The sequence below is a fragment of the Hemitrygon akajei genome, chromosome 31 (genome assembly GCF_048418815.1).
Source record: "Hemitrygon akajei chromosome 31, sHemAka1.3, whole genome shotgun sequence".
Classification (NCBI taxonomy): Eukaryota; Metazoa; Chordata; class Chondrichthyes; order Myliobatiformes; family Dasyatidae; genus Hemitrygon; species Hemitrygon akajei.
The window spans coordinates 22690704-22717600 of NC_133154.1; the positions used below are offsets into that span (position 1 = coordinate 22690704).

A 26897-nucleotide genomic window follows, 5' to 3' on the forward strand; every position below is an offset into this window, starting at 1 on the left:
CCGGTCTTTTGGAAAACCACTTTGTGCAAAAGCTGGTTGGTGTGGAACATCATCCCACTGCAGTCACAAGGCCCTGGCCCAGTTTGAAATTGGGATTGATGATATTTGTTCACCAAGGGATCTGGAGCTGAGGCAAGTGGATGCAGTCATGCCCCATGTCAGCAATCTCATTCAGTGATAGAACAGGCTTAGCGGACAGAATGGCCTCATCTTTCCCCTAACATTCCTTGTAATAATCCCTGTTCCTTCCTCTAGCTGACCATTTTGTTTTCACTTCTCTTTTCCAGAGATTAAAATTGACTATGTCCCCCGGCAAGGTAAGGTTTGAATATTTTTAAATCTGGTGCTGAAATCCTTTGTATTAAATTTTGGGTTTGCAGTTTTAATTTGAAAAAGATGCAAATTGTTCTATCTGGTGTGACAAGACCTCTATTCGGCTTATCAGTTACTTGTAGATGTGTTCCTGCTGGTTGCCTCCTGATGCCTCTCCTCATGATGTCCGTCCCCTCGTGTGCATCTCCCTTGACGTCCCTTCCTCCTTCTCCCATCTCTTTCTCTTCTCTCTATCCTGTTATTACACAGGAGAATCATGGTTTCTTTCACTTTCACCCTTCTCTCTTCTCTTTACTTTTCAGCGGTTTATTGAAGGGACGTACAGTACGGAAACAGGCATTGGCCCAGTGTGTCTGTGCTGACCTTTTCTCGGTCTTCCACTTCCTCTCTTTTCATTATATCTCTTCCTCTCTTTCCTTCTCTTCACTCTCCCTCTCACCTTCTCCCCCTCCTCCCCTCAAGCTTACTCACTCACTCTCTTACTCCCTCTCTCTGAATCACTCCCCTCCTCTCTATCCCCTTCCCCTCCCTCTCACTCACTCTCCTTCCCTCTATATCCTTCTCCTCTCTCATCCATCTCTCTCACTCACTCTCTCCTCTCTTTTCTCTTTCTCTCAACTCTCTCTCCACCCCTCTATCTCTGCCCCTTCACTCTCTCACTCTGTCTATCTCCTCCTCCAATCACTCTCTTTCTCACTCACACTCTCTGCTTCCACCCTCACTCTCTCTCCTCCTCTCTCTCTCACTCACTAACTCCCCTTTTCCTCTCTCTCACACCCCACTCTCACACCTGCCTCTTTCTCCCTCCCCCTTTCCTTCTCCTACTCCCCTGTCTCCTTCTTGCTTTCTTTCACTCTCCCTTCCACCTGATCCCCCCCCTCACCGAGTGGTTGCCCCTCTTCTCTCTCACTTCCTCTCTTTCTGGTGGTTCTAAATTTATTTCCTGTCCGAACCAGAGCCCCCCAAGATCCACCTTGACTGCACGGGCAGCGTGGTTTCGCAGAACACCATCGTCGTGGTAGCAGGCAACAAGCTGAGTCTGGACGTTGATGCCAGTGGTGAACCTCGTCCAGTGGTTACCTGGTTCAAGTCTGACCAGGTAGGTAGTCTGCTCTGATGAAAGGTCTTATTGTCCAGATGTCCTGATGAAGGGTCTTTGCCCAAAGTCCTGATGATGTCCTGGTGAAAGGTCTTAACGTCCAGATGCCCTGATGAAGGGTCTCGGTTCAAAGTCCTGGTGATGTTGGGATGAAGGGTCTCGGCCCGAAATGCCGACTGTTTATTTTCCTCTGTAGGTGCTGTCTGACCTGCCGAGTTCCTCCAGCGTTTTGTGTGTGTTGCTCTGGATTTCCAGCATCGGCAGGATCTCTTGTGTTTAAAACCGAGAATGCTGGAAATGCTCAGCAGGTCTGGTGGCATCAGTGGGAAGAGAGTCAGCGTTACAGATCAGAGACCCTTCATCCGAGCTGGGAGGGAGAACAAAAAAAGCTCATTAGGGTGGGGGATTCATTTCTCTAACCTCCACTAATTTCTCTCCCTTCTTCCTTCTCTCCTTTTCCATTCCCCGTTATGGCTCCCCCTCTACCTCTTCTCTTCTCACCCACCCATTATCTCCCTTTGGTGCCCCATCTCCGTTCCCTTTCTCTCATGGCCCACTCTCCTTTCATATCAGATTCCTTCTCCTGCAGCCTTTACCTCTTCCACCTATCACATCCCAGCTTCTTCCCCGGTGACCCAACTTCCCCCTCACCTGGACTCACCTATCACCTGCCAGCTTGTTCTCTGTCCCTTCCCCCACTTTCTTATTCTGGCTTCTGCTCCCTTTCTTTCCATAACTGATGAAGGGTCTTGGCTCAAAATGTTGACGATTTAAAACGTAGAAGCTGCCCGTCTTGCTTAATCACATTCTTCCCAATAGACCACCGTCTCTGCTCAGGACTCTAAAGAGGGACCCAGATCTGAGAGCTGGTAACATGGAGCTGGAGTTGCTACCAATGAATTAGCTTGTCCAGAGTGGGCCTCTGTCCATACCACTCGTAGGCCTCAGGATGACCTGGCTTGGCACAACTGAAGGGCCAATTTTCAAAGATGAAAGATCTAAAGATTAGCATTGCATCGAAACATACGGTGAAATCTGTGGCTTCAACACAGTCACTGGGGGCAGCCCGCAAGTGATGCCACGCTTCCAGCTCCGACATTGCAGGTCCCCCAGTTTACTCGGCCTAACCCGTATGTCTTTGGAATGTGGGAGGAAAACCTACATGGTTTCGGGGAGAATGTACAAACTCCTTACAGGCAGTGATGGGGTTTGAAGCCCGGCCACAGGCACTGCAAAGTTGAAGGCTAACCAGTCAAGATTGCAGTGCTCCAGGAATTACCCTGGGGATTCTCCTGACTGACCATTGTGGCTGCATCCGGCTGATCGGGGAAATCTCCAGGTCTGCAAAGCAAGTGGAACTTCCCTTGAAGTTTATAATGTGCATCAAGGGGAAGAGAAAGAAATTTGAGCTGGCCAACCAATGGTCGTTTTGTAGCCATGTCTGAATCAACTCTTGGCCATTTCCAACAAGGCTTTTGAACGTTTTGGTCTGCCACCTTAACTCAGTTAAACGGTTGAAACCGAATATAATATCTCCACAAATAGTACCTGTATTCATTGAGAGCTAGAGCACAAATGGGCCTTTTGGCCCATCTAATCCATGCTAAACTGTTCATTTTCCTAGATTCCTTGACCCGCACTTGGACCACAGTCCTCCATACCCTTCCCATCCAAGCACTTATCCAAATTTCTCTTAAGTGTTGAAATTAAACCCTTATTCCACCCTCGCACCAGCCTCTGAGTGAAAATGTTCTCCCAAAAGTTTCCTTAAATAATTTACCATTCACCTTTAACCTCCAACTCCAGGTTCTAACCAAACCCAATTTCAAACAAGAGAGAATCTGCGGATGCTGGAAATCCAAGCAGCACACACAAAATGCTGGAGGAACTCAGCAGGCCAGGCAGCATCTATGGAAGAGAGTAAACAGTTGAGTTTCAGGTCAAAACTCTGCTGATATTTCAGTCCTGTGAAGTACTGAAATTTCTCAGATGGAAACTCAGGAACACCATCGCACTCAGAATAGAAAGATTCTCTGTTGCTGTTTCTGTAAGAATTTTATTTTACCAGTCAGGGTAGTTATCCCTGAGCTGAACCCTCAAACCTGGAGGACCGGTGGACCACTCTTAGTCTGACCTCTATCCTTTGACTGTTGGCATGGGTGACCAAGTGCAAGGCCTCAACTCCAGCCAGTGTGACACTCTGGGTCACTGAAGCATTCAGGCCTCCAAACACTACGACAAGGTTGTGGTCCTCTTGGAGGCCAACCTGTAAATGCATTGCGCTAACCACCACGCTATTGAGGGAACTATTCGGTTATTCATTTTGTAATCGACAATAACTTTGCCCTTTGTGACAAACTTTGCTTCATGTAGAATTACAACATTTAAGTGGCATTTGGATAGGTACATGGAGGGGAGGGGCTTGGTTATGTGCCAAACACAGGCAACCGCGACCAGCAGAGAGCAGTGGTCAGCATACACCAGTTGGGTTGAAGGGCCTCATTCTGTGTTGTATTACTCTATAGACCCTGCCAGGGGTGGTGGTGGAGGCAGATACATGGGGAGCATATAAGTAACTCTTAGGTAGGCACATGGATGATGGAAAAATGGTGGGGGGGGGGGGGTAGTAGAAGAGAAGGGTTAGACTGATCTTAGAATAAATTAAAAGATCAGCACAATATTGTGGGCTGAAGTAGGTATAACATAAGACCATATCTATGTTCTATGACTCTCCAAGACTGTGACTCCTTGTTCCTATAGCTCCATATTAGACAGTGGTGATAAACCTCTTTGCGAGATTCTGAATTTGAAGCAGACCTCTCCCTCATCTCCACCCAGGAATTCACACAGACAGAGGGACGCTGCCGTATTGAGACCAAGGAGAACCACAGCAGTTTTATCTTGGAAGGAGCCATGAGGGAGGACGAGGGGAAGTACAACATTGTGGTCAAGAACCCAGCAGGCGAAGATAAAGCTGTCCTCTTCATCAAAGTTGTTGGTATGTCTTGTCAACCGCGAGGGGGGTGGGGGTCGGTTTGGCGAAAAGCTGCGATGTCTGGTAGGGAAACGGGTGAAATTGAGCAGCAAATCAAACCATTTCTTGCTTGTTTTTTGGGGAGCGGGAGGATAATTTTGGAATGGATATTGAGAGTTTCCCATTCATAAAGAGTTATTAATTACTGCCACTGTTGACAAATTTATTTAATTGGCAATCTCCAAGTTTAAACCATGAGCTAACCCACCTCTGCATCTTGTCCTATGCCTGGCTTGTATGCGATTGTTAAAATGAATCGGTAACTATCTTTAACCCAAGAACACAATAATGACTCATGGGTGTGGCTGTTAACAGGGCTTTGAAATCTATTCCAGTAAGGATAATGATCAGGGGCAGCACCATAGGATAGCGATTTCTGTACCCCCTATTACAGTGCCAGTGACTCCGGATCAATTCCTACCGCTTTCTGGAAGCAGTTTGTACACTTTCCCCGTGACCATGTAGATTTCCTCTGGGTGCTCTGGTTACCTCCCACATGACAAAGATGGATGGGTTAGTAGGTTAATTGGTCACATGGGTGTAATTGGGGCAGCTCATTGGTCCAGAAGAGCCTGTTACTGTGCTGTGTCTCTAAATAAGGATAAAATAATCTGTGCCAACCTGCATTACCTTGCAAAAGTTTTAGGCTATCTAGGATGCCTAAGACTTTTGCACAGTACTGATGGTTAATGTGGAGCGGAGAGCGAGTTTGTAAATCTGCCGGGAGCAAATGATGTTGGGAATGGTGGGAGGGGTGTAGGACAGGTGGCAGAGGGGAGGAGCCAGGTACAGACACACCCAGCACCGAGACACCAGGCAAGGCCATTTGATCCCAAACAATTGGTTTATTGATCATTACAGAATGTCTCTCTGGTGCTTTCTGCTCCCTTCTCTCTCCCTACCCCCTTCCCACTCTCAATCCACAACAGACACCCATATCAGAATCGGTTTATTGTCACTCACAGGTCATGAAATTTATTTTTTCTTTGCGTGCAATACATAAAATTACTACAATACTGTGCAAAAGTGTTAAGCAACCTAACTATATATATGTGCCTAAGACTTTTGCACAGTACTATATCTTCTACTCAGTTGTGATCCGGGGCTCCTAGGGCAGCACTGTCGAGTAGCGTTTAGCATAATGCTTTACAGACCCAGCTATGAGATCAGGGTTCAATTCCCGCCACCGTCTGTAAGAAGTTTGTACGTTCTTCTCCCCGTGACCACATGGGTTTCTTCCGGATGCTGCAGTTCCCTCCCACATTTCAAAGGTGAACGTTTAGGGTTAGTAAGTTGTGGGCACGCTGTACTGGCGCCAGAAGTGTGGCGAGACTTGTGGGCTACCTCCAGCACATCCTCGGACCCGTGTTAATCATTGACGTGAGCATTTCACTGTATATTTTGATGCACCTGTGTCAAACAAAGCTGATCTTTAACTTTTTATGATCTTCTGCTGGTGTATGTGTGTGTGTGTGGCCTCCTCCATTATACCTTTGTTTTGCAGATATCCCTGATCCTCCTGAAAACGTCAAGATCACTGGCATTGGAGACGACTGGTGCACGGCAGCATGGGACGTTCCGAAGTACGATGGCGGTCAGCCCGTTACAGGTACGGATGTGGCCCAGGTTCCTGCCACTGAATTGAAGAAATGGGAAGTTGCTAGTGATTGCCTTCTTTCAGTGGTTATAAGTTGCGAGCAATCACCTTTGTACACTTTAATGAGCAAGGTCTCGGGACGTCTCCCAGCACTGGAAAAAAATAGCTGAAGATATTGATTAGTGATTAGTTTTGAAAACTAATAATTAGTTTTCTAACCAGTAACCGGGTCTGATGGTGGGGCAGTGCAGGTGGATGACCAGTAAACTATCCTGTCCACTAAAGGTTGAACAGGCTTGTGTGGTTATATAGAAGTGTCTAAAATTATGAGAGGCACAGAGGAAGTGGATGGTAATAGTCTTTTGCCCAGGGTAGGGGAGTCTAAAAGAAGTGGCAGATATTTGGGGTGAAAGGGGAAAGATTTAAAAGGGACCAGAGGAGCACCTTTTTCACACAGAGGGTGGTGCGTATAACTTTAGTTCTGAATGCTACTTGCTTACTTTTTATTTTTGGGTGCTTGGTGGTCTTTTTAATGGATTCTATGCGTTTCTTTGTTTCGTGGCTGTCTGTAAGAAGAGGAATCCGAAGGTTGTATATAGTATACATACTTTGCAGAGCAGACTCGATGGGCCAAATGGCCTAATTCTGCTCCTATCCCTTATGGATAATAAATGTACTTTGAACGTGTGACAAATAAAGCCAATCTTTATCTCTCTATCTTTCCCTTCACTGGTCAAAGAAAGATCCACACAAGTTTTATGGGTATATTGGAGTCTCTCCATTTTGTAAGGGAGGTCGTCTCCAGTTTTCACAGCAAGTGGTCCATCTTACTGCTTTACAGGGAGGGCAAGGGAGAGGCATCGTGACATAAATCCTCCCCAGCCTCAAAGGGACGTTTTTAATTCCTTTTCTCCTCCTGCAGGCTACTTACTGGAAAGGAAGAAGAAGACCAGCTCGAGGTGGATGAAGTTAAACTTCGACCCCTTGAAAGAGCTGACCTTCACGGCCACCCGGATGATCGAGGGTTGTCTGTATGAGATGCGAGTGTTCGCCGTGAATGGGATTGGTGTCTCTCCTCCAAGTGTTTCTTCAAGGCCATTCATGCCCATCGGTGAGTGAAGGGCTGGAATCTCGGCGGTGGCTGGTGGGGCAAGCAACTGTCTTATAGGAAGTGGTAGATGTAACTTAATCGAGAAAAGTGTGAAGTGAGAAACTTTGTGATGTTGAACTTAAAGGAAGAGTGCAGGGTTAATGGCGGGATTCTTAGCAGTGTGCAGGAACAGATTGGTCTTGAGGCCCACGTCCACAGAGCCCTCAAGGTAACCGCACAAGTTGATAGGGTGGTTAAGAAGGCATATGGTGTGATGGCCTTCATTATTCAGGGGACTGAGTTTAAGAGCCATGACGTAATGTTGCAGCTCTAAAAAAACCCTGGTCAGATGACAGTTGGAATATTGTGCTCAGTTCTGTTGCCTCGCTTTCGGAAAGATGTAGAGAGGGTGCAGGGGAAAATGCCAGGGTGCTGCCCAGAATAGAGAGCATGATTTGTGAGGAACGGTTGAGTGAGCTAGGTCTTTTCTCTCTGGAGCTAAGGAGGATGAGAGGCAACTTGATAGAGGTCTATAACATGAGAAGATCTGTAAGCAGAGTGGACAGCCAGTACCCTTCTCACAGGGTAGAAATGGCTAATACAAGAGGGCATAATTTTAAGGTGATTGGAGGAGAGTATAGGGGAGATGACAGAGATACGATTTATACACAGAGAGGGGTGGGTGCATGGAATACCCTGCCTGGGGGCTGGTAGAGGCAGATACATTAGAGACTTTTAAGAGGCTCTTAACCTGGGGAGGTGGTAGAGACAGAGACATTAAGGACTTTGAAGAGGCTCTTAGATAGGCATGTTGATGAAAGAAAAATGGAAGGCTATGTGGGAGTGATGGGCTAGATTGATGTGAGCTCAGGTTAAAAGGCCAGTGGGCTGAAGGACCTGTACAGTGCGGTACTGTTGTATGTCCTATGGAACCCCGTATCAGGACGTGTCTGCAGCTCTAGATTCCTGCATCTGCAGTCTCTTTGTGTCCGCATTTGGTGATGAAGTGGAACTTGTGTGGCTCAGGAAGGGTTTTCATTCTGGTGGAGTTTGTGCGTTGTGGGTTTGGGCCACTGTTGGCACCAAGTGAGTACAGCAGTTGGGACATTACGTTGCAGCTGCACAGGTCACTTGTGAGGATGCACTTTCGGAGTGTCGTGTAGAGTTCCGGTCATCCTGGATTAGGATAGAGCGGCCACACTTGGGGTCTGGTCACCCTGATGCAGGAATGGCGTGGTTAAACTGGAAAGGGGGCAGAGGGATTCACAAGAATGTCACCAGGACGAGAGGGCCTGAGTTAGAGGTTGGCCAGGCTCGCTCTTTATTCCCTGAAACGTGGGCGCGATCTTTTAGAAATATTTCAAAATATGAGAGGCATTGATAAGGTGCTTGGTTGCAGTCTTCCCCTGGATAGGGGAGTCCGATATTAGGGGGCATTAGGTTAGAGTGAGAGGGGGAAGGTTTAGAAGGGACCTGAGAGGCAGAAGGTGGTGAATATGTGGGATAAGCTAGCAGAGGAAATGGTTGAGGCAGGTACAATAGCAACATTTAAGAAACACTTGGACAGGCACATGAGGGATAAGGGCTGAATGCAGAAAATTGGGATGAGCTAGGTTATCACTATGGGCTGAAGGGCCTGTATTGTACAATATTGCTCAGACCAGAGGACAATCTTTTAAGTTGAATGGAGAAAAGTATAAAGGGGGATGTCAGAAATAGGTTTTTTTTAAGGAGAGAGTGCTAGAGATGGTGGTGGGGGCAAATATATTAGGGGCCTTACGGGACTCATAGCTGGGCACACGGATGGTAGAAAAATTGACGGTTGATGGGCTGTATAGAGAAGGGCTAGATTGATAGTGGAATAGGTTGGCAGAACATTGTGGGCTGAAGGGCCTGTACTGTTCTGTGTTCTATATGTCTCATGGCTTGATGCCCATGGCAAATGATCACACTGAATCGGGCGCTAAGTGTCTGTTCCCTGTCTCAAGGCCCCACCAGTGAGCCAACGCACTTGGTGGTCGAAGATGTGACCGACACCACCACCACGCTAAAGTGGAGAATGCCGGAGAAGGTCGGTCCCGGTGGGCTGGACGGATACCTGATTGAATATGCAAAGGAAGGCTGTAAGTACCAAACTACTGACTGGTTCCATTAAATCAGAGCCGAGCTCTTGAGATTACTTCATCCTTGAAAACACAAACCACCAAGTTCAAGGACAGCTTCAATCTCCCTGTTATCAGACTCTGATATGCTAGAAGATGAACTCTTAATCCCCCCAGTCTACCTCGTTGTGGCCCTTGCATATTATTATCTATCTGTGCTGCATTTTTCCTGTAATTGTAACACTGCTTAGTAGGTCCCACACAACCAGTTATTACCCTTCAAACCATCAGGCCCCTGAACCAGCGTGGAAAGCTTCACTCGCCTCAACTCCGAACTGATTCTGCAACCTATGGGAAAACAAGAGATTCTGCAGATGCTGGAGATCCAGAGTAACACGTACAAAGTGCTGGAGGAACTCAGCAAGTCAGGCAGCAGCTACAGAGAGGAATGAACAGTCAACAGTTCGGGCTGAGAGGATCGACTGCTTATTTCTCTCTGTAGATGCTGCCTGACCTGCAGAGTTCCTCCGGCATTTTCTGTGTGTTACTCTGCAACTTACTGATCCAATTTCGAGGCCTCTGCAACTGATGTGCTTAGGTATCTATTTATCTATATATTTATATTTGCATTTTTTATATTCTTTTGCATATTAGATGCTTGTCACTCTGTTTACTGTCCACTCATGCCTCGTATCATTTCATACCACCTTGACCAAGTTGCCTGTCAGCCTCCTAGAGAAAAGCCCTAGCTCGCTCAGCCTGTCCCCATAAGACATGCTGTCTAATCCAGGCAGCATTCTGGTAAATCTCCTCGGCAACCTCTCTATACTTCCCACTGCTTCTGAAAAGCAGCCAATATCATCACGAATCCCAGACATACTTCTCCCCACTTTCATTCGGGAGAAGGTACAAAATCTTGAAAGCACACACCAGCAGGCTCCAGCACACTTCTATCCCGCTGCTGATGGAATCCTGGACCAGTCACCTCTTTCGCATCCCCTTCTCGTGGTGTTGCCATGTTCCTGGGCCCTCAATCCAATCTCTTCCATTATCATTGCATTAGATTTTCTAATTGCACTGTTTCATTGGCACTACAATCTCTGACCATCATGAAAATGAGCCGTGGGTGGACCTGGTCTTTGACCAGGATTGTTCTTGGCAAATTTTTCCACAGAAGTGATTTTGCTGTTTGCCTTCTGGGCAGTGGTTTTACAAGACTGGTGACCCCAAGCCATTAACAATACTCTTCAGAGATTGTCTGCCTGGCTTCAGTGGTCACATAGCCAGGACTTGTGATCTGCACCAGTTGCTCATACGACCGTCCACCACCTGCTCCCATGGCTTCACGTGACCCTGATCGAGGGGGCTAAGCAGGAGCTACACCTTGCCCAAGGGTGACCTGCAGGCGAGTGAAGGGAAGGAGCACTTTACACCTTCTTTGGTTGAGATGTATCTCCTCCCGGTCACCTGGGAACCATTTAGTTGTTTTGTACTTGTTGCTGTATTTATTGTACTTTTTATTGTTATATATTCTAAGACATAGTAAAAAAACTATGTTTTGCATGACAACATCAGTACATTGAGGTACCACAACAGAATGCAGAACATAGACAAGAGATTCTGAGAGTCCTGGCCCAAAACATCGACTCTTTATTCCTTTCCATAGATACTGCCTGATCTGTTGAGTTCCACTAGCATTTTGTATGTGTTACTAACAAAAGCAGAATTACTTACTGTCTGCTATACCATTTAGGGCAGCAGTGTAGATCCTTCATCTCTGGCGGTGTTCAGGGCTTCCTTCATCGTGTCAGAAGCTTCCTCTCGGTTTTCACTACTGTCAGTCATGCGAGTCCCGGGTGGAGACTCAGGAATACCGTCCCACTCAGATGTAGAAGAAGCCTTCATTGCTGTTTCACCAGCCAGGGTTGTCAGCGCTGAGGTGAATCCTCTGAACCTGGAGAACTGGTGGGCCACTCTTAGTCTGGCCTTACCCTTTGACCTGTTTGGCATGGGTGACCCCACCAGGAAGCAAAGCATAAAGCCCCGTCTCCAGCAAACGTAGCTCTCTGAGTCATTGAGGGACGCAAACCTCTAAATCCAATGACAAGGTTGAGGACCTCTTGGAGAAAAAAGCAGAAGATGGTGCTATATTTACAGAGGAATTTCAGTGCAGGTAGATAATAATGTGCGAGGGTCATGATGAGGTAGACTGGGAAACCAAGAGCTCATCTTTATCACATATAAAAGGTCCGTTCAAGAGTCTCATAACAGCAGGAGAGATGCCGTTCTTGCGTGTTCTCTCGCTTCTGTATCTTCTGCCTGATGGAAGGGGTGAGAAGAGAGAATGCCTCTTGATTTTGTTGGTTGCAACCCTGAAGCAGTGGGAAGTCGCAGAAGGAGAAGCTGATTTTCCAAATGGGCTGAGCCATGTCCACAACCCTCTGCAGTTTCTTGTGGTCTTGCTGCAGAGGAGTTACCATACAAAGATATTGTTGGTTCCCGGTGTTTTTGCGATCCGATAGTTCAGAAGTCAAAGCTGAGGTACAAAACCAGGTAGTTATGACTATTTTATTAAGTGCTACAAAAACAAAGAGAAGTTCAGGGAGCAAAGAAATCTTGACACATACAAACAAGCTGGATGAACTCAGCAGGTTGGGCAGCATCGGATACTGCCCAATCTGCTGAGTTCATCCAGCTTGTTTGTACGTGTTGATTTGACCACAGCATCTGCAGTGTACTTTGTGTTTACTAAAGAAATCTCGGTAGTCTCCTACAAAAAAAATCCTGGGAAAGGCTGAAAAGATAACAGCATTCCAGTGACATCAATTAACCTATTAAATAGCCAACTTCATGAGGAAAAACACGTGCTGCAGGAAAAGTAAGAAGTTTCTAGAAAAATATACCACAATTACTGAAATTTTCACTGAACAATTGCATGTATCATCATCATTATGTGCCATGTTGTATGACGTGGGTGATTGGTCTTGGCAAATTTTTCCACAGAAGTGGCTTGCCATCCCATTGCCTCTTCTGCACAGTGTCTACAGGATGGGTGACCCCAGCCATTATCAATACTCTTCAGAGATTGTCTGCCTGGCATCAGTAGTAGCATAACCCGGACTTGTGATATGCACCGGCTGCTCATATGACCATTCACCACCTGCTCCCATGGCTTCAAGTGACCCTGATCGAGGGGGCTAAGCAGGTGCTACTCCTTGCCCAAGGGTGACCTGCAGGCTAGCGGAGGGAAGGAGTGTCTCGCTCCTCCTTTGGTAGAGACATATCTCCACCCCAAATCATTGTGTCCTATGATGTAGGCGATCATGGTCTCATGAAAAATTTACTCTATAATTATATAAAAATACAAGCAAGCATAGGAAAGCTAAACTGAAAGAAAAATAATTTTACAATATAATCCAATATCCTGGGGGTTACCATTGATAGCAAACTGAACTGGTCTAGCCATATAAACACCATGGCTACCAGAGCAGGTCAAAGGCTCAGAATCCTATGGTGTGTAACTCACCTCCTGACTCCCCAAAGCCTGTCCACCATCGACAAGGCTCAGGTCAGGAGTGTAATGGAATAGCCGCCACTCGCCTGGATGAGGGCAGCTCCATCAACACTCAAGAAGCTCGACACCATCCAGTATGAGGCAGCCCCTCGATTGGTACCCCTTCCACAAGCATCTAATCCCCCCACCATCGACCAACAGTTGCAGCAGTGTGTACTATCTACAAGATGCACTGAGACAACATACCAAAGTTCCTAAGGCAGCACATTCCAGACCCACAACCACCACCATCTAGAATGGTGAGAACAGCAGATATTTGGGAACATCACCACTTGGAAATCCCCCTCCAAGTCACTCACCATCCTGACTTGAAAACATATTGCTGTTCCTTCATTGTCTCTGGGTCAAGAACATGGAATTCCCTCCCTGACGGCACTGTGGGTGTACCTGTGGGACTGCAGCGGTTCAAGAAGGCAGCTCGTCACCACCTTCTCAAGGACAATTATGGATGGGTAATAAATGCTGGCATAGCTGGCGACCCCGATATCCTGTAAATGAATAAATTAAAATTACGCACCCAGATAGGATGTTCTCTATGATGCATCTGTAAAATTTTTGTTGTTTTTTATCACCAATATTTGGTATATTTAAGGCAGAGCTTGATGGGTTCTTGATTAATAAGAAAGCCAAAGGTTCAGAGGGAAGGCTGGAGAATGAGGCTGAGAGAGAAAATAAATCAGTTATGATGGAATAGCGGAGCACCCAATGGGTCAAATGGCCTAATTCTGCTCCTATGTCTTAACCCATCTTATACCGATGTTTTTTATCATTCACTCTAAGCAAGGAATTTCATTGCACCCTGGTGCATCTGACAGTAAACTGGTAAACTTTTCATCTTGGACCTTGTGCTTCTGTGCAGCTGACGTGTGGATCGCCGGCAACACGGAGTTGGTGGAGCGCCTGAGTTTCACGGTCAAGGACCTTCCTACAGGGGAGAAGCTTTTCTTCCGCGTGCGGGCAGTGAACATTGCTGGGAAGAGTCCACCGGCTATGCTGTCTCAGCCGGTGACCATCCGCGAGATTGTCCGTAAGTGGCATTTGCAAGTGAAACAGCTGGGCAGGGCATCTCCATTACCCGGAGCCAGGGGCCCATCCAAAGCCAAGAGGGCGTGTGCCCCGGGCCAGAGCTCGCAGGTTGCGCCACAGCCCATGCACGTGTGGCTCTAGCCCTGCGGGTTGGCAGGGGTGGCAGTGTGGGAGCTGCGGTGGGAGTGTCCTCAGCTGGTCGTAGTTGGTACACAGGGCGGCTGTGTGAGGGGACCGTATGACCATTCTGCAAAGGAGCAGAATGAGGCCATTCAGCCCATCGAGTTTGCTTCACCATTCCATTATGGCTGATTTATTATTCCTGTCAACCCCGTTCATTCTCGTGAACCTCCTCTGGACCCTCTCCGATGCCAGCACTGATATATATATTTTTATATTTATAGTTATATCTGAAAAAAACCTTCTGTTGTTGACTTTTACAGTATTGGCAAGGTTACACAGAGGCATAAGCTGATAAGATCATGGAATACTACCGCACAGGAACAGGGCCTTTGGCCCACTATGCCAGTTCCGACCTTGATGCCAATCCGATTAATCCCTTCTGTCTGTACATGGTTTATAATCTCTTCAGTCCCTGTTGATCTGCCTGTCCAAATGCCTCATAAAAGTCACCTCTATTCCCCGTCTAATCATGTGTCTAACAGTCTCTTCGACACAAAGATCACATCAGCCTCCACCACTCTCCCTTGGCAGCCCGTTTCAGGCACTCGCTCCTCACTGAGCGAAAAAAAAAACCTTGTCCCACACATCTCCATCTCTCTCTCTTTTACCGCAAGTGCTGCTGTCTAGAAGGCCCCTCAGTCCTGCTCCATGGTCCATAACGTACTCCCATGTTTCTGCCTTGAATGTATGCTGGTGGAATCACTGAAAAAAATCTAAAGAATCTGTTATTGGGGACTTGCCAATTACCTTGGTGTCCGAGACGCACGCTAAACGTGGAGGGACTCAGCAAATCAGGCAGCATCTATGGAGAAGGAATAAAGAGCTGATGTTTTGGGTTGAGACTCTTCGTTCTTACACCTCTGCCTTTCTGGATAGAGAACTCCGAAGGATCTAACCCTCCAGAAACGGATGCTAACACTGCATTTGTCTTCCTCACCCCCGGCACAGTCACAAGTTAACCTTTAAGGAATCCTGCACTAGGACTCCTAAGTCCCTTTGCACCCCTTGAATTTTGAATTTGCTCCCTCTTTTAAAAATAGTCTACGCCTTCATTCCTTCTGCCAAAGTGCATGTCCATAGACTTTCCTACACTGTATTCCATCTGCCACTTCTTCGCCCATTCAGCCAAAAATTGAAAGGCTTAAATGGAGATGATGTGGAGTGGATGTTTCCAATAGTGGTGAAGACTATTGGAAACATCCTCTCCACATCATCTCCATTTAAGCCTTTCAATTTTTGGTAGGTTTCAATGAGTTCCCTCCTCATTTCACAGCATATATTTCACGAAATATGCTGGTGATATTAAACTTGATTCTGATTCTGTTCAGTCTTCTGAACTCCATTGAGTGCAGGCACCAGTGCCATCAAATGCTCCTTTCATTCTCGGATCATTCTCATAAGGCTCCCCTGGACCCTCTCCAATGCTGTCACATCCGACATGGGGTCCAGAACTGCTCACAATACTCCAAGCGTGGTCTGACCGATCACTCATAAAGCCTCAGCATTACACCCGTTCTAGTCGAGGGGCCTCACCTGGAGTATTGTGAGCAGTTTTGGACCCCTTGTCTAAGAAAGAATGTGCTGACATTAGAGAGGGTTCAGAGGAGATTCATGAGAATGATTCTGGGATTGAAAGGCTTGGCATATGAGGAACGTTTGATGGCTCTGGGCCTGTACTCACTGGAATTTAGGAGAATGAAGGGGGATCTCATTGAAACCTATCGAATGTTGAAAGGCCTGGGTAGAGTGGATGTGGAGACAATGTTTCCTATAGTGGAGCAGTCTAGGACCAGAGGGCACAACCTCAGAACAGATGAGACACATCAGATGGGAAGGAATTTCTGTAGCCAGAGGGTGGCAAATCTGTGGAATTTGTTGCTACCGGCGGCTGTGGAGGCCAAGTCATTGAGTGTATTGAAAGTGGAGGTTGGTAGATTCTTGATAAGTCAGGCCATGAAAGGTTACGGCGAGAAGGTTGGGGATTGGGCTGAGAGGGAAATGGGTCAGCTATAATCAAATGGCCGAGCAGACTCGATGGGCCAAATGATCTAATTCTGCTCCAATATCTTATGGTCTTACAGCTAGAGAGGTCTCACTCTAATGCAGTGGTTCCCAGCCACCCCTAGGAAATGTTTGATTAATGTTCGCACCCCTTACAAAAGTAATATCACATTTGAAGACAAAGAAGTCTATTTTCTAATTTTTGAACCACATACAATACTGCGGGTGAACAAATTGAACTTAAAAAAATAAGCTTTAAATAAGCTCAGTGCATAAAATGCAAATATAAATTGAGCAATTAGATTCTAATTTATTCAGAAAAAATTGTAAACAGTAAATTGATGAGACTCCTCAACTCTGAGGTGTAACTTCCCAGGTAACACTGATGAGAATTCTCAACTCTGAGGTGTAACTTTCCAGGTAACACTGATGAGAATTCTCAACTCTGAGGTGTAACTTCCCAGGTAACACTGATGAGAATCCTCAACGCTGACTCGGGTAGCGGGAGACTGGAGTGAGTTTACGTCTCTCTCGACTCGGGCAGCGGGAGACTGGAGTGCGCTTGGGACAAACGTTACTACCACTTCTCAAGGCACACTGGCAGCTGGCTGAGTGATGACTCGTGACCTGTCACTCAAGCACACAAGCCACTCTTTGTCGCACCCCCTGAAATTCCATCTCGCACCCCCTGGGGGATGTGGGCACCCCAGGTTGGGAACCCCTGGTCCAATGTCTAATCTGAAGGCTGGAACTTCAGCCGGAGTGGCGCTCCTCAATATTGCACTGGGAGTGGGGCGCGAACTCACCATTTTCTGAGAGAGCGCTAGCCCACCGAACTGGCAGTGTCAATAACGAATATTAGAAGCGGCAGGATAGTTGCAGGAGGCAAAATGAAAACCAAGTGATGAGAAGAGAATGGTGTCAGAGAGACTCTGCTGGGCAGTGGAGGGTAGGGATTTTGGTTAAGCTTGAGTTCTGTCTGATCACCCATGGTGTTGTCAGCCGGACTGCTGCTCAGTGTCGCTGACCCCCTCCTCATCTGTTTTTGTTTTACTCTGTAGAGCATCCAAAGATTTGGCTGCCGCGGAAACTGAGGCAGACGTACATTAAGAAAGTTGGTGAGCAAATCAATATTATGATCCCATTCCAGGTGGGTAAATCTGTGTGTGAGCTTGTGTGTTTGTGTGTGCGTCTATGTTTAAGATTCAAAGTAAATTTAATATCGAAGTGCGCACTTGTCACCACATACATCCCTGAGGTTTGTTTTCTTGCAGGTGTACACAGTAAATCCCCAAAACACACTAGAATCAATGAAAGACTGCACCCAAAAGGACTGACAAATAACCAGTGTTCAAGAGATGACAAACTGTGTGTTTGTGACTCTGTGTTTGTGTGTGTGTGTGTGTGTGTGTGTGTGTGTGTGTGTGTGTGTGTGTGTGTGTGTGCATCTGTGTCTGTGTTTTTGTGCACCTGTGTGTGTGTGTGTGTGTGTGTGTGTGTGTGTGTGTGTGTGTGTGAGAATGGTCTACCATTATAAACACCTGTACATCACTGAAGCTGGCGAAGACCTTGCTGATGTGAAGACCTTACTGATGTGAAGACCAGTGATCACTTTGGACTGATGGTGCTGGCTCTGGCCCAGCACAGCCCAGACTCGCCCAGGTCAGATCTCATCCACTGTCCGTATCCTCGTGTGGGGTACCGAGGCCTGGATGGTGAGCAGGCTGTAGGGTGTGGAGGTCCCTTGCCTCTGACATGCTGTCAGAAGGAGGGTAGGCTCACAGCAAAGAACGGTCACCTTCCAGAGCAAGACGACTTTGCTGGCAATGATCCTGGGCATGTATTAGAACATAGAATAGTACAGCACAGGAAAAGGCCCTTCAACCCACAATGTTGTGCCGAGCTAATTAAACTAATCCCTTCTACCTACACAGTGTCCATGTCCCTCCATTCTCCGCATATCCATGCATCTGTCTAAGAACCTCTTAAGCATCTCTATTGTATTCACCAACACCCCGGCAGCACATTCCAGACACTCACCCTCTTCGTGTAAAGAACTTGTCCCGTCCATTTCCTTTAAATTTATCCCCTCTCTTCATCAATGCAGATCCTCTAATATTAAGATGAGAAAATCTGCAGATGCTGGAAATCCAAGTAACATGCACAAAATGCTGGAGGAGCTCAGCAGGCCGGGCAGCAGCTATGAAAAATTTATGGGCACCCTCCAACCTGATGGCATGACCTTGCAGTAATAGCCCTTCACCATTCCCATTCCCGTTTCCGTCTCTCACCTTATCTCCTTACCTGCCCATCACCTCCTTCTGGTGCTCCTCCTCCTTCCCTTTCTTCCATGATCTTCTACCCTCTCTTATCCAATTCCCCCTTCCCAGCCTTTTATCTCTTTTACCAATCAACTTCCCAGCTCTTTACTTCACCCCTTCCTCTCTCCCGGTTTCACCTATCGCCTACCACCTTGTACTTCTTCTTCCCCTCCCCCCACCTTCTTGCTCCACCTCAGGGGTTTCCAACCTGGGATCCACAGACCCCTTGCTTAATGGCATTGGCCCATGACATAAAAAAAATTTGGAATCCCTGCCCTAACTTCTCATCTTTTTTTCCCCAGTCGTAATAAAGGGTCTTGCCCCGAAACATTGACTGTCGAATGTTTTCTATGGATGCTGCCTGGCCTGCAGAGTTCTTCCAGCATTTTGTGTGTGTTCCTCTGACATTAGATATTTTAACCCTGTGAAAAAGATAGCTGTCTATTCTACTTGTGCCTCTCATATTCTTATAAGTTTAACCCCAGTTTCTACTGCTGCAGAGAAAACAACCCACGATACTCCCAACTTCTCCTGATAGCACGCGCTCTCTAATCCAGACATCGTCCTGGTGAACTCTTCAGCACCTTCTCAGAAAGACTCCACCTCTGGAGAGTCACAGTTTCAAAATGAGGGGTGGGCCATTTAAGCTTGAACTGGGGAGGGGTTTCTTCACGCAGAAGCTGACGAATCTTTGGAACGCTTCATGGTAGTGCGTTATGGAGGTTGTTGGTCAACCCAAAAATATCAGTCAGTAGTCAGTTGTGGAAAAAGTGAGATTGGCATTGGACATTAAGGAGATGGGCAGAGGGATGGTAAACGACAGTTTTGTAGAAGATCGACCATGTCCTCATCCTGTATTGGAGAAGTCCACAGGAGCCAAGTTGCCTCCTCCAGCTCCAGTTGCTTAAGCTCTTACGTTATTTCAGTCGCATGACAGGTTGGATTTAACAACGCCAGCTTAACCCTGTCTGGATCAGAGCAAGAAAACTGAGTAGTAATTGCTACTATTATCGCCAATGAAAAACGTTGTATACCGTCCATACAGATCATATACATCAGTATATCAAAATTCATGTCACCTTATACAACCCCGAGGTTCATTTTCTTGTGGGCATACTCAATAAATGCATAATAGAACAGTAACCAATCAATGAAAGACTGCATCAGCTTGGGTGTTCAACCAGTATGTAAAAGGTGCAAACTGCAAATATAGAAATAAAGAAATATTAATAAGTAAATAAATAAGCAAAAGTGTAGTAAAAAGAAAGCAGAATGCAAAATATAGTGTTCCAGTTACAGAGAACATTCAAGTTGATTGTCATTCAACTGTACAGATGTTTATACCTAAACGAAACAACGATCCTCTGGGACCAAGGTGCTAAACACAGAACATATTCCACATACAGCACATTAAATATTCCTCCATCATGACTGGCTCTCTAGCCCAGTTGGAAAGGAGGAGGCTTAGGCATAGAGCTAGCAACCCCACCCTATGAAAACACCAACCGAAGCTCCAAAAACCTCACCCCAGGGAGAGGCAGGACCTTCAATGGGCTACACCTTGAAAGAGTGGCCCAGGGCAGGGGCCTCTGATGAGCTGCTGTTGGCAGCCTGTGCCCCAGTAGGGGAGATGGGCTTAAGGAAAAGAAGAAGACATTAAATAGTGTAATATTAACATGACAATAATAGCTTTTCTAAATAAAATAAAAAAAAGAAAATCAAAATATTCTGCAGATGTACATTTGGACATAGAGTTAAATGTGTAGCAGTATAATGCCACACCTGTCTGGGTGTAACTCTACCGTGGGACAATGGGGGCTGAAGAAAATATAGTTTGATTAATGAAGTTATTGTTCAAGTTCAAGTTTATTGTCAATCAACTGTACAGATGAAAACAGTGTTCCTGCAGGATCAAGGTGTAAAACACAGAACATATATCACATACAACACATAAAATAATATTAACAGATAGTGAAGGTTTTCTGTTGATGTACATAACTGTCATAAAGTTAAATGAACAACAGTTTTACTGCTACTGACATTGTCGTAAATATTGAGTACTGGGTGGTAGCAGGGTGTTTAGAAGTCTCACAGCCTGGGGGAAGAAGCTGTTATCCAGCCTAACTGTCCTTGTTCTTGTAATTTGGTCCAGGTACTGTGGAAGGTGCAGTGCAGGCAGACAATTGAGGTGCGAGGGCTACAGGGAGGTAGATTGGGAGATCGAGAGTTCATCTTTATCACGCAAGGGTCCGATCAAAGCGGGGTAGAAGCTGTCCCTTGAGCTTGCTGGTACATATTCTCAAGGTTTTTCATCTTCTGCCCGACGGGAGAGGAGAAGAAGAGAGAATATCTGGGATTCTTGATTATGTAGCTGCTCAAAGAGTAGGCAGAGACACTTGAGGGGGAGGCTGCTCTCTGTGATGAACTGACCTCTGTCCACAACTCTCTGAAATTTCTTGTGGTCTTTTACCAGACCAAGCAATGATGGGGTTGGATGATCTCCCTGGTGCAGCCTGCAAAATTGTTGTTTGTATTTTTATCACCATGTTCACTGTTTACTCTGTGAGCTTCGCATGAGCAAGGAATTTTATTGGACCCTGCAGTAGCTGACAGTAAACTTCTAAACAACCGTGGTGGACGTCGGGGGTAGGAGAGGTCCTTGGTTGTGCTGGCTGCTTTCCTGAGGCCATGTCAGTGGAGAGGTGGCTGTTTTTCCTGATGGACTGGGTTAGGGGAGCAAAATAGTTCCTCGTTAGCTGAACCCATTCATAAGATCATAAGATAAAGGAGCAGAATTAGGCCATTCAGCCCGTCGAGTCTTCTCCACATTCTGCTCCATATTTTCCCTCTCAACCCCATTCTCCTGCTTTCTTTTTGTAACTTTTGACACCCTTACTAAGCAAAAACCTCTGCTTTAAATACACCCAGAGGCTTGTCCTCCACTGCCATCTGTGGCAATGAATTCCACAGATCCACCACCCTCTGGTTAAAGAATTCCTCCTCATGTTGGTTCTAAAGGAGCATTCTAGTCTAATGAATTCCTAGACTCCCAACTACAGGACACATCCACTCTGTCTAGGCTTTTCAATATTCATTGGTTTCAATGAGATCCCCCTCACTCTTCTGAATTCCAGCATCTTCACTGCCCGAGTTCCATTAAACTTTGAACCTTGAACCTCCTCAGGGGAAGCCGCGACCTCTGGTCACATGGTTGAAGGAAGGGCAGCCGCTGGACACCAGCCAGATCAGCATCCGCAACAGCGAAGTGGACACCATCCTCTTCATCCGGCGCGCAGAGCGTGCCCACTCAGGCAACTATGAGCTTAGCGTCCAGATTGAAGGCTTAATCGACAAGGCGAATATCAAAATCCGGGTTGTTGGTGAGTACTTCCGACTGGGCAAGGCATTTTGTTATGGAGTGCAGTGGGGGGACCTTCCAGGTTCAATGGTGGGAGTACTGGCAACTGGAGACCTGTCACCTAGCTGGGTTCTGAACCCGTATAAGTAACGGGATGGAGTGACAGATCTGTGTGAGTCCACCAGCAAACCAGAGTGGTTGAAACTTCATGACTCTCTACTCCATACAGAGAATTAATTTTTTTATTATATTATTATTAATTCATTTCAATTGATTAATTAATTTCAGTTCCATAAGACCTAAAATATAGGAGCAGAATTAGGCCATTCAGAGCAATATGAAAACATTGAAGAGTACAGCACAGTATCGGTGCCAATTCGGGTATCTGTGCCAGCCCAATTAAACTGAATCTACAGTAACTGCCCGTACATGATTCATACCCCTCTAGTCCCTGCACGTTCATTTATCTGTCTAAATGCCTCTTATACACCACTGTCATATCTGCTTTCAAACCTGAAGTGATGAAGATCGGAGATTAGCAGGGAATGTGAAGATGATGAAGAATGTGGCCGTCGAGGGGTCTAAAAGCTGGCACGGCAGTGTTCCCCATCTGGGAGCCAATGTTCCTTGTCTGGGATGGAGTAGAAGTTTGGTGAGGATGGAGAGGTGCTTTGAAGAGGGAGAGGTGTGGAACCACGTGAAGAACACATTTGGGTGTTCTGGGATGACCCTCCCTCCTACTTGGGGAAGACTCAGTTACCCCTCACGGTGTCAACCTCTCTGATTTGTTGTGGCTGAGACAGGAACTTGGTGCATTAGAGAATCTCTAGATCAAATGTTTGAGCTGAGTTTTTTATAAGAGGACCTTTTGTTTAAAAAAAAGACGAAAGATTTGTCACGTGAACATGAAAAATTCCAGACATTTTTGTGTCAACTATCAACGCAGTCTGAGGATGTGCTGTGGGCAGCCCGCAATTGCTTCTGGTGTCAACATAGCATGCCCACAATTTACTAACCTGAACCCTTACGTCTTTGGAATATGGAAAGGACCCAGAGCACCTGAGAAAGTCCACAAGATCACGGAGAGAACATATGAACTCCTTGTAGACAGCAGTGGGAAATGAACCCCATTCACTGACAATACTGTTCTGGGCTCGGATCTGTTCCGATAAAAGTGAAATATTCTGGAAAGGAATAAAACTGTGGTAAATGTAAGGGCAGGTCTGGTACTTGAGGAAACTTAACCTTCTATTAAGGACACAAGGACTCTTTAATTGAAAGAGCAAAGACAGAACACTGGTGCCAGGAGGGATTTGTTTACATGAAGTAATTGAATGTAAAACTCTGGATTGATTTAAGGACAGCCAGACCCAAAGGGAGGGATCAAATGTGCGGAATTTTGATTAGGTAAAATTGGAGCTATTTCAGTGTCTGACAACACACTCACTGCCCAAGGCCACTAAACCCGTGGCTTGTGTAAAGTCGACATAATTTCTGCATGCCAATATCTGCTAAAGCTTCCGCACACCACACTTGCCAAGGACACCTTTGCATCCCTCGTGGAATAATAATACCCACTTGTATTTACACAGGCCCCTCGTCTCAGTCAACACCCCAAGATGCAAGAGAGGCAGTTCATCAGATAAAAATAGACACCGATTCGAAAATATAGGTACACTTGACCAGAAGGAAGATTTTAAGGAGTGTAAGGCATAGAAGCAGAATTAGGCCTTTTGGCCCAATGAGTCTGCACTGCCGTTCTATCATGGCTGATTTATTATCCCTCTCAACCGCACTTTCCGTAAGACCATAAGATATAGGAGCAGAATTAGGCCATTTGGCCCATTGAGTCTGCTCTGCCATTTCCTCTCAGACCCGATCTCCTGCCTTCTCTCTGTATCCCTTTATGCCCTGGCCAATCAAGATCTATCGATCACTGCCTTAAATATACACAAAGACTTAGCCACCACAGCTATCTCTGGCTACGAATTCCACAGATTCGCCACTCTCTGGCTAAAGAAATTCTTCCTCATCTCCATTCCAAAAGGATGCACCTGCCTTTTTCCTATAACTTTGACACCCTGACTAATCAAGAACCTATCAACCTCCGCTTTAAATACACCCAGTGACTTGGCCACAGATTCACTACTCTCTACCTAAAGAAATTCCTCCTCACCTCTTTTCAGAAGGGATGTCCTTGTATTTCGAGGCTGTGCCCTCTGGTCCTAGACTCCTCAATACTAATCGTCCTCTCCACATCCACTCTATCTAGATCTTTCAATATTTAATCGGTTTCAATGAGGTCCTCCCTCATTCTTCTAAACTTCAGCAAGTACAGGCCCAGAGCCATCAAACATTTCTCAAATGATTTTTGTGCCCATGGTCCTTCTTGTGATCCTACTCGAGACTCTCAGTGCCAGCACAACTTTTCTTAGATAAAGGACCCAAAACTGCTTGCAAGGCTCAGAGTGACTCAGAAGAGGAGATGGGAGATACAGGGAGGGATTTCAGAGAGAGCGTGGACAGCTGAAGATGGGTTGGACAACGGTATTGGAGTATTGTGAGCAGTTTTGGGCTCCTCATCTACGAAATGAAATGCTGACACTGGAGCGAGCTCAAAGGAGGTTCACGAAAATGATTCCAGGATTGAACGGAATGTCATATGAAGAGTGTTTGATGGCACTGAACCTCTATTCACTGAAGAATGAAGGGTGACATAATTGAAACCTATCGAATATTGAAAGGCCTCAATAGAGTGGATGTAGAGAGGATGTTTCCTGTGATGGGAGAGTCTACGACCAGAGGGCACAGCCTCAGAGTAGAGTGGTGTCTTTTTTGAATGAAGATGAGGAGGAATTTCTTTAGCCAGAGAGTGGTGAATCTGTGGAATTTGTTGCCACATTCGGCTATGGTGGCCAAGTCTTTACGTATACTTCAGGCAGAGGTTGATAGATTCTTGATTGGTCAGGGCATGAAGGGATACAGAGAGAAGGCAGGAGATTGGGGCTGAGAGGGAAAATGGACCAGTCATGATGAAATGGTGGAGCAGATTCGATGGGCCGAGTAGTCTAATTCTGCTCCTGTATCCTACAATCTTGTGGTATAAAGTGGAATGGCTTGGTAGGGTAGCGGCCAGTGCAGTGTTTTACAGTGCCAGCTATAAGATTGGGGTTCAGTTACCTCCACTGACTGTAAGGAGTTTGTACGTTACCCCATGGACACTTAAGCTGTCCAAGCTCTCAGCTCTGAAATTCCTCTTCGAAGACACGCTTGTGTTTCATCAGGGTGCTCCGGTTTCCTCACAAATTTCAGAGATGTATGGATTAGCGTTACAGGCATGCTATGTTGGCACTTGGAAGCCTGGCATCACTTGCAGTCTGCCAAGCACAATCCCCGTTGATTTGATTTGACGCCTATGATGCATTTCCCTGTTTGTTTCAATGTACGTGTGACAAATAAAGCTAATCTTTAATCTTTAAACTTGGAAGCGAAAGATCTCACGGATCAGAATGTTTCTTTGATCTATAATGAGTTGTTACTTAAAATCCGAGATAAGATTCTGTCTCTAGAGCAGAAACTCTTTGATTCACACATCTGTTAAACTTGTACAATCCCTGTCTCCAGTAAGCACGTTGTTTCCCGCGAGAGAATGTGGCTGACGCCAGGCTTCTGATGTTCTTTCTGTCAAGATAACATTACAGAAATTTGTCAGTAACTCCATCCCCTCCCTGTGCACTGTGTGTAAAATGTGTAAATGTGTAAAATTCAGCTCAACAACACCAGTGAAAGACCTGGTGGTACGTGCTTTTGTATCGGGGGGAGAGGAGAGAATGCCTGGGATGTGAGATCTTCGTTTAAAGGAACCTCCTCCTTTTCCCTATGAGGATATTTCAGAGTAATTCAAAGGTCTTTAAAGGACAAGTCCCAATTTCCAATAACCCCTGTAAAATGTGACCTATAGGATATCTAAACACCAAAGGTCAAGTTCATAAAAGGCCAGAGGATGATTTACTGGCACAGCAGATGAGGATGATGGATCAGGTGACTGGTTGTTTTACAGTTACTTGTCATTTGGGAATTTGCTCCTCCGTCTCCAGCAGGTGTTGTTGTTGGATGCTGAGTCTCCTGGCAAGAACAGGAGTCACGAAAGGTTGTCCTCTCTCCCCCGTCCTGTATGGGGGTTGTATCGAGCATTTGGCCGAATCCATCAGGAATGATGCAGACACGAGTGATGATGACCTGGCAGTGGGACCACTCAGACAGATGTAGGGGAAAAATTAGGACATTCAGCCCATCAAATCCTTTCTCCCAATTCATCATGGCTGATTTATTATCCCTCTCAATCCTATTGAGTATAGGAGTCGGGATGTCATGTTAAAATTGTACAAAGCATTGGCGAGGCCAAATTTGGAGTATTGTGTACAGTTCTGGTCACCGAATTATAGGAAAGATGTCAAAAAAATAGAGAGAGTACAGAGGAGATTTACGAGAATGTTACCTGGGTTTCAGCACCTAAGTTACAGAGAAAGGTTGAACAAGTTAGGTCTTTATTCTTTGGAGTGTAGAAGATTGAGGGGGGGACTTGATAGAGGTATTAAAAATTATGAGGGGGATAGATAGAGTTGACGTGGATAGGCTTTTTCCATTGAGAGTAGGGGAGATTCAAACAAGAGGACATGAGTTGAGAGTTAAGGGGCAAAAGTTTAGGGGTAACACGAGAGGGAACTTCTTTACTCAGAGGGTGGTAGCTGTGTGGAACGAGTTTCCAGTAGAAGTGGTAGAGGCAGGTTCGGTATTGTCATTTAAAGTAAAATTGGATAGGTATATGGACAGGAAAGGAATGGAGGGTTATGGACTGAGTGCGGGTCAGTGGGACTAGGTGAGAGTAAGTGTTCGGCACGGACTAGAAGGGCTGAGGTGGCCTGTTTCCGTGCTATAATTGTTATATAGTTATATGGTTATTCTCCTGTCTTCTACCCATTACCTTTTGATATCCTGACTAACCAAGAACCTATCAACCTCCACTTTAAATATACCCAAAGACTTGCTCTCCACAACTGTCTGTGACAATGAATCCTACAGATGTATCACCGAATGGCTAAGAAAAAAGTAGATGGATGTCTTCCTGTACATAGATGATAAGACCATCTTCTGTAACAAGTCTCAACTGGCCTTGGAG

The 26897-nt window shown here is 46.0% G+C and overlaps 1 protein-coding gene across 2 annotated transcripts in view; it reads left to right on the plus strand.

Moving 5' to 3' along the window:
- LOC140719260 (myosin-binding protein C, fast-type-like) overlaps positions 1-26897 on the plus strand; it is a 106668-nt gene that overhangs the window by 64686 nt on the left and 15085 nt on the right. For both annotated transcript variants that reach the window (XM_073033754.1, XM_073033755.1), the window contains 9 exons: positions 288-317; positions 1290-1432; positions 4271-4430; positions 5971-6075; positions 6986-7174; positions 9142-9276; positions 13689-13856; positions 17101-17189; positions 21545-21740. In XM_073033754.1, the coding sequence (XP_072889855.1) occupies positions 288-317; positions 1290-1432; positions 4271-4430; positions 5971-6075; positions 6986-7174; positions 9142-9276; positions 13689-13856; positions 17101-17189; positions 21545-21740 (1215 nt within the window). The remainder of the gene's footprint in view (positions 1-287; positions 318-1289; positions 1433-4270; positions 4431-5970; positions 6076-6985; positions 7175-9141; positions 9277-13688; positions 13857-17100; positions 17190-21544; positions 21741-26897) is intronic.